General features: G+C 50.9%; 1 protein-coding gene across 1 annotated transcript; it reads left to right on the top strand.

Moving 5' to 3' along the window:
- Window positions 1-3208: 3208 nt before the first annotated feature.
- Window positions 3209-8398, top strand: DUSP5 (dual specificity phosphatase 5; the record flags this gene model as incomplete). Its single annotated transcript, XM_010073353.1, has 4 exons — window positions 3209-3243; window positions 4214-4358; window positions 5672-5891; window positions 8016-8398. Coding segments are annotated over exons 1-4 (783 nt in total), but the record flags the coding sequence as incomplete, so codon positions are not given.
- Window positions 8399-8402: the final 4 nt, after the last annotated feature.

The following is an 8402-nucleotide window of genomic DNA, read 5'->3' as shown; positions in this document are numbered from 1 at the left end:
ACGCCGGGATTTCGGGGTTTTTTTTTCCACCCACTAGAACTAAATCCCGGATAGACTCTGCGGGCTGAGCCCATATGCCTTTCCGCTCACCCCTGCCGCGCGTTTAAGAGGCTGATAAAAAAAAAAACAAAATTAGGGAAGAAGGGCAAAAGTTGCAGACTAGCAAAGGGAGAGGGGGTCGAGAGAGGTTGGGGCTGCATGGAAAATAAAACCAACCCCGCGGGTAAGAGGAGAGCCGAGGCCACCGCTTCTCGCTCTCTTCCCGGTGACACGGGGCGGCCCGTGTTGGGCCCCTGAACCCCGGGGATCGATGGGTGCCCGCTCCCCACCAGGAGCGGAGAGGTTCGTCTCTCCATTGAGGAAAGGTTTGTCCCTCCATTGAGCGTATCGAGGCTGGCAAGGGAAACCTACAGCCGAAACTCCGGCCTTTGTGGGGGACAGAAATGCCTTCTCCACCCACGTGTATAATAGCCCTTTGATTGCGGTTCTTTGTTTTCCTCCCATGTAACCCAGGGATAATAAAACGATTAAAAAAAATATAGCAGCCAGCCCTTTCTCTGCCCTCCCACCCCTGCCTTCCCTCCGTTTCTCCGGGCAGCGCCTTTGTCCTTTTGCCCTCTCTGTTTTCTCAGGCCCCCGTCCTCCCTCTGCAGCCGTGCCTCCCTCCGGAAGGCCAGCGCCCGCCCGGGGCCGCGGGGCTCCCTGTGGGGGGGGCCACGCCGAAGGAGGAGTTCCTAAACACCCCTCCTTGCCATGTGCTGAGACCATGGGGAGGCCATAAATGGAGGAGAAAACCAAGCAATGTTTCTTGAATAAACTCTGCCCCTGTGTCCTCACCGGCCGGGGTTAATTCACTTTTATTAAGCCTTTTATCACACTGGTTTTTGTCCTGATGTTTGTGCCTCGTGTAAGAACAGTGCTCGGAGGGCATCCCCGCCAGGGTAGAGGCACTTCCAGCCTGGGTATTGCCCCGTACCAAGGGTGAAGGAGACCCTCAGGCCAGTTTTCCACCACCCTAGCCCTGTCCGGGCACTGCCAGCCTGCCCTGGGGTCTGACAGTCACCCCAAAAGCACCGATTCTGCTGCTGCAGGGCAGGGACACTTGTACTATGCTGGACCAGGCAAACCCTTATGGCCCTCATCAAACTAGAGATGAAGAAACCTCCCCGGGGTCACGCTGGGAAGCCTGTGGCAAAGCGGGGGCTGAATTAACTCTGCTGACTCTCAAGCTGCTCGTTCAGCCACAAGATCGTCCTTCCCTCCTCCTGTACCAGCCCCAGCTTTGAAGTGGTAACTGTGGCTGTGGGCAGTTGATGTGGGGTGGGGTTTTGATGTAGGCACTGCTTCCTACCTTTCGTGTGTTGCAAAGTGTCTTCTTTCGAAAGCCTGTCGATTTGGGGCTAAAAAAGACCCTTATCATCCTCTCTTAGTGGATGAAAAAGTTTGCCTCTTTTCACACTGCTGTTCTTTGGCTTTGTTGGAAGTGCTCTGGGTCGCAGGTTCAGGGCAGTGAAGTCCACAGCTCAGTTTCAGATCCGATGTGCTTGAGGAGCCAGTGACTCAGTGGGCAGCGCTGCTGATTCACCAGGGCCACAGACCCCCAGGAAGCTGCTGTGGTCGGGGGGAAGCTCTCTGGGACAGTGGAGATATAAATAATCCTGAAGCATTGTGCACTGCTCAGAAGGGTGTTTTGGGGGTCTTGTAGCACTGACTTCATGAATAATGGGCCATAAAACCACCAGAAAAAAAAATCTTTGAGGTTTCCCCTTTTATTCCTTTTCTCCTTAGGTGTAGGGGAGCTGGGAGGAGGTGTTAGCTACTTAAGGGCTAAGGTGGTCTCACCTCAAGTTTCAGTGATGAGATAAGGTATAAGCAGGTCACCCCCACCCCACCAGGTCACCAAGCATCCTGGGGATGTGGGACAGGGCAGGGCAGCTAGTGCAGAGCCGTCACACACCAAGTTATATGCGGCCCCCATTCCTTCCCTTGCTTTCTGGTTTCTAGGGTTGAGTATTTCACATCTTTCGTCTGTGTAGGTGCAGTTTCATTCTGGGTGAGCTCGGCCCCAGCAGGGTGAGAGTGGTTGTGTAGCAGGGGAGGAAGAGCTTGCAGAAAGATAAAATAACCTCCCTCGGTGCTGATGAGGATTCCATTATTTATTGATTCAAACCGAAGCGCAGCCTAGCTTTCTGTGATGAACAATCTCGTATTTGCAGAAATGACCTCAGGGAAGCTAGGTTGAGTGGGGAGGGGGAAGAGAGGAGATTGCTGGAGGAGGGGATGAGAAGATGACTCACCCTAAGAATGGCCTGCAAATATCCTGATCCCCAAGGCTTGTAATTAACCATTCACCAGCTGCATGCATTAGCTGCCCCAGAGACAGAAGATATGCACACATGTTTGAACACACTGATCACCGAGCGCTGATTTGGTTCGGACATATTTCTGTGTTCATTCAAGAGTAAAAACAAAAACAGGGGGCGTAAATGGGGATAATGGCTATTTATATAAACTGTACGTATTTTTCCTACGCGATGGCAGTGGTTGGGGTGCAGGGGGGAGGTAAGGTCAGCTATGCAAAGCAAGAGGATTTAAAAGTCCACCCCATGGACTTTTGGGATCAGGAGAGCAGAGGAGTTTGGAGAGCTGCTTGTGTTTGTTGGTTTTCACACTGCCAGTTGTTAGGGATCTTATTGTATCAACCCAGTCGTTAGGGGTATCATTTTATCAGCCCCCTCTCATGGTCTCCACGGTCACTTGGCTGCTTGACCCACTGCCTCGCACTGTGAGCTCTGGAGCAAGCTGGCTGTGTGTGGCCGGGGAGTGGGAGGAAAGATGCAGGTGCTGAGTGCCAGTCGATGGCAAAGTCACCCTCCTGCCCTCTGTCATGGAAAATAGGCTTTCATCACATTCAGTGGGCTTTAGATCCTGGCAGCTGCTTGCAACACGAGGACCCCACGGCAGGACTGAGTGGGCGACAGGAGCACGTCATGAATCTGAGCATACATCTGCTCAAACATTGCAAACAAATGAGACACCAGCGCTACAGGGCTGAAATGTCAGAGGTAGCTGTACCGGGCAGCCCTGGCAGCGCAGGTGGCAGGGGCCCTGTGGCTGCTCAGATCTTCATCACTTTCTTTCTTTTGAAACCATTCCTTGCACCAGGGCACCCACACCAACAGGGCTTATCAGGGCGAAACAGTTGTGGATGAATGAATCACACGGGAGGGTTTGCTTTCTGAGCCTTGTTTACTTGAGGGCCACACTTCAAAGAATTATTGAATCTAGCTGTTCAGGAGCTTTCACCCACCATTCATGCCTTTTCTGAAAAAGCCCAGGTGGCAGACATGTGGCTCACCGCTGACATTTCCAGGCTGCTTCTGCTACCTGACTTACCCATGTTCATTTTGGAGATTGTGTGCTTCTATGCAGGATATTTCCAGCCTGGAAACAGGCAACGATTTAGCTGACGACAAACTTTGAGTAACAATGTAATAATAGGATTAATTCCTTTTCATTAGCAGTTCACTGAATGAAACGACTGCAGTTCTTAACCATGCAGAATAGCTCCTGTGGGGCTATTCAGTTGTCAAATGCTGTCGCAGGATTTCATTAAGTTTTATAGCTGTTACTTAATAGGTTGGTTTCAGTGGGACTGTCTTCATTAACGCTCTATCTCATGCATTGCAGTGATTAATGACACAGTTGCAAACATCCCCCTCTTGTGCTTGTGTCCATTCAAAAATGCAAATAGAATATTTCTTGTGTTGTCACACTGTATATAGTAATGACACTTTTAGAGAGGATGACTGAGTACAGAAATCTCCATCTCCAATGCTGGAAGTAGTGTTTGCATATAAAACCTGGGGGAGGGACTTTAGTCCCCCCTGTACTGGAGTTAATGGTTGCTAGACTCAACAGAATTACATTTGCTAAGAGTTTTAATCTGGATCCACCGGCTTTCGGCAAGTTAATAATTGTCAGCCGTATCAAGGTTTTTCTTCAGGTGCCGAAGCCTTTTAAACAAACCCATTTCCCCGGGGGAGCGCTGTCGCTCATTAACCCCCCGGGGCCCATTGCCCTGCGGCACTATCCCACCGTGTGTCAAGATCTGGAGCTTCATTTCTTCTCCACTTTAATTAAACCGGGTTTTGGAGGCACAAACATTTATGTCTCTATTTATGTCTCTTTTTTTTTTTTTTTTTTTTTCCCTAGGGGGATATGAAACTTTTAACTCGCAATATCCTGAGTTCTGCGTGGATGGAAAACTCATTTCCCCAGAGAGGACTGAGGTGGAGAGAACTCTCGCCGGCCACTGTGAGAAGCAGGGTGCCAACCACAAACCCGCGTACGACCAGGTGTGTGTCACAGCCACCGCAGGTCACCTTCCCCTTGGGTCTTCTCCCTCCTGCTGCTGGGCTCTGCTGCAGGCTGGCAGGGTGCCGGGGGCCCTCGTGCCAGTGTAGGCTGTCAATAAGTTGTCACAGCCAAGGTTGGCAGCCTGTGTGTCAAATAAAATGCCCTGTGCGTGCTGCTGGTCAGCATCACCTCTGCCTGGCTTCAAAACGTGGCAGCCAAAGGAGGAAAAAAACCTGCCTAAGCCCCAAAAGTGTATTTGTGACCCATCTTCATCACACAGCCAGGCAGCATGAGCAGGAGACTGAGAACAGGCAGGGGAGAGGTTGGCAGAGGGGACCAGGGCCGTGGGGCTGCTTCTGAGAAGAGGCAGTGGCTCTTGAGTGAGGAGGGGAGCGGGGTTTCCACAGGGGAAGTCATCGTGCCCCCGCACCCGTCCCGCCTGGGGAATACGTGTGCTCCGAGATGTCACCCTGCGGTTGGGCCACTTCCGCCGGTGCGGCGTTTCCTGGCACGGGGGGAGCCCTGGGCGATGCCCCTTGGGTCCCCCAGGAGCACCTCATCCCAGCTTCTGTCCTGTCACCCCAGGTGGCTCCAGCTGTCCCTGGTGTGGGGCAGCTTGGGGGGCTGGAAAGCCGGTGTCTCACACCCAGGGCTGGCAGCAGCTGTTGTGCATCATGGAAAGTTACCTGCACTCTCCAAAACCCTGGTGTCAGGCAGTGGCTTTTTTTTTTTTTCTTTTGAGGTCTCCTCACCCAGCCTTTGCTGGTGCTGAGGAAGGAGGAAGCGAGATGAGATCTCGGGGCGGGTGATGCTGTGGGTGCTGCGCCGCAGGGAGATGGGGTGGGGATGGGGAGCTCTGCTCTGGTTTTTTTGCTTTGTTTCACCTTTAGAGGTGTGAGCGAAGGGGCTGAGCCCTGGGCTAAGCTAGCGCTGCCCCTTCCTCTGTCCTCTTCCTCCCTGCTGGGATGTGGCTCTCCACTTCACCCGTATTTCAGTAAAGCCTCAGAGGGAACGGGCTTCATATGAAAGTGCTTTGGGTGCATCCTGAGGGGCAGCACTTCAAAGAAAGCCGGAAACATCCTGCACGCAAGTGGGCTGGATCTGACTTTGTACCTCACAGATGTGGACAAGAAAATTAAAAACTTTTTCCTGCGTGGGCTTTGCCATCGCAGTGATTCACTGGCTGGCAGCACTGGGGTCCAAAAACACCAGCGAGGGAGGGAACGGGCACCCACGCAGGCTCCTTTGCCTCTCTTTTGGGTATCAGGACTCATTGAAATGGAATTACATGTTTCTGCTCCTTCTCTTCCAGGGTGGTCCAGTCGAAATCCTGCCTTTTCTCTACCTTGGTAGTGCCTATCACGCTTCCAAGTGTGAGTTTCTCGCCAACCTGCACATCACAGCCCTGCTCAACGTCTCCAGGAAAAGGTCGGAGTCCTTCAAAGACCAGTATTGCTACAAGTGGATCCCGGTGGAGGACAGTCACACAGCGGACATCAGCTCACACTTCCAGGAAGCTATTGACTTCATTGGTAGGTCCAAATTCACAAATATCCAGATCTTTGTGTATTTTACATTAATTTATTTTCAAATACATATTGGTGGGAAGGACGCCTTATTTTTTGTTGTGATATCTGGGAACATACAGAAGTTTAAGCTCCCTCCCTTCCCCAGCACACCTCCTAGTAGAGGGAATTCCACAAGGAAGGAAGGAAGAGGGACATTCAGAGTAAGATCTCTGACCTTCTCTCTGGGCTGGGAGGCCAAGGAAGGAAAACGCCGCTTGACTGACCACTGCTGTCAGGCAGGCAAGGGGAGTGAGCTGGTTAGTTTTATTTTCTTTTCAAAGCAAGTGTAGGTGTAAGTTCAGCATGACAGGGAGCAAAGAAGTATGGTTGAATAACACCAAATTCTATTGATTTTTGCAAAGGAAAAAAACATTGGTTCTTGGACTTGCATGCCAGACCCTGTAAAAGCCAGGTGAAGCAGAGCCAGCTTGGTGCCTTGCTGTGCTGAGACATCCCAAAGCCCAGGGTCTTGGAAATCCAGCATCTCCCCTTATCATAGAGCTCCCTCCATTTCTCCTTGGAAGCCCTTAGAGAACTTTGGGCCATCTCCCAAATCTGCCTGTGTTGGGCTGGGTAGGTGAGCTGCATGCTGCCATGCCAGGTAGCTCAAGGGAGCGAGAGGCTCCTTCCGGAGAGGTGTGGGGTGGTTTACTGGGGTGGAGCAGCCCGAGCCTGGGTGGAGATGGTGTTGAAATCAGTGTCACTGCCCTCCAGGAACAGAGCAAGTGTGAGAGGGAAACAGAATAAAACCCCAGTTACAGACTCACTGGACTCATTGCTCAGCTGATTTTGAGTCCTGCAACAGTGCAGGCAGAATTACAAAAACCTGGTCTGAGGGTGCTATCTGAGCCCTTCTGCTTCCTGGGAAGGGACTTCTCACACCTTTCAGGGAAATGCTAATTCACAGCCCTCTTCTGTTCCGTCCTCAACCCCTTCTGATAGTTGTTGAGTCACCTGGAAATTTCCCAGATTCTGAGGATGACTGTAGTTTTCACTTTCTTTTAAAACTGGGCGTGTGGTGTAGATGCTGTGGATGACTCAAATCCATGTCTTCCTTATTTTGTACAGTAGTTAAATATAACCGGTCATGGTGGCACCATTCCCCCGGCAGACAATTGAAGACAGGCAAATGATAACTTGCTCAGCTCTGCATTGTTTTACTGAGCACAAGGCTTGGCGCAGTTATCCATAAATTGGAGCTTGAACATATTGCTCAAAGCAATAGAGCAGAGAACATCTATTTTTGAACTGTATTTTTGTGTGGAAAGGGCTTATTTTAAGCACATTCTCTCTTTAATCTAATAACAATCATTGTGTTGTGTGAGTAACCACAGTGGCTCCTGTTGTGTAAAATGGTGCTTTGCATAAGCCTTTTATATCCTGACTTAAGTCCCAAGCATCCTTTAACCAGGCTGTAATTAGCAACTGCCTACCAGTCCCTGTGTGCTTTGTGGTGAGGCCCCAGGGAGTGAGCTCAGCCTCCCCACCCAAGGATACCACCAAGGGCTCACCTCCCGGTACCACCGTTTGCTGACAACTGGCCAAGCAGGGAGATAGGTTCAGATTTTAAGGAAAATTCCCAGTTTTCTAGCTAAGCTGATGAGAAGCTTTTGAAAGACTTAATGGTGGGAGGGCTGGCCGGGCTGGGCTTGGGTGAGCACTTTGATGTGCAGGCAGAGAAATGCAGGTACAGCAGAGAAATGCAGGTACAGCAAACGCAGGCGTTGTTCAGACACCTGATCTCTGTCTCACAATGCTCTGCAAAGTCAGTTGTTCCAAAAGAGAAATAGGCATGTGGGAAGGAGACAGGGAAGGACTTCCCTTAAAAAACAGAGAAAGAAGCAAATCAGGATCCACAGGTTCTGAAACAAAGTGTCATCTGCAGCTCAGCTCCATCTCAATCTGGGGTTTGTGCCCCTTCTCTTTCAATTTCCATGTTAACCCTTAGTACCCAACAGAAGAGCAAGCCTCCCCTTGCTGGTGGGCTGGCTGTGTGCCATGCTCCACCTCCAATGCTGGGTGCATGTCACAGTGCATTCTCCATTCCCAATGACAACTGACATCTGCAATGACTTTTTTTCCCCCTAGATTATGTCAGACGAACAGGGGGCAAGATCCTGGTGCATTGTGAAGCAGGGATTTCACGCTCTCCCACCATCTGCATGGCATATCTCATGAAGACAAAGAAGCTCTGCCTGGAGGAAGCCTTCGATTACATCAAGCAGCGACGGAGCCTGATCTCACCAAACTTTGGTTTCATGGGCCAGTTGCTACAATATGAGTCGGAGATCTTGTCTTCTACTCCCAGCCCCCCTATCGCGTCATGCAAAAGAGAAGCTGCCTCTTTCTTTGCAGAAGAACTGACATTAGGCAAAAACTTTGAAGGCTCGTGTTTTGCATTTCCTACCTCAGTGTTGAGTTCTGTGCCCATCCACTCTCCCGTCCACCAGCTGAATCTCAGCCCGATGACGGCAT

The sequence above is a fragment of the Pterocles gutturalis genome, unplaced genomic scaffold, assembly GCF_000699245.1.
Source record: "Pterocles gutturalis isolate BGI_N339 unplaced genomic scaffold, ASM69924v1 scaffold13962, whole genome shotgun sequence".
Classification (NCBI taxonomy): Eukaryota; Metazoa; Chordata; class Aves; order Pterocliformes; family Pteroclidae; genus Pterocles; species Pterocles gutturalis.
Note: the sequence above shows the minus strand (reverse complement) of the source record. Positions and strands in the feature narration are given on the sequence as shown.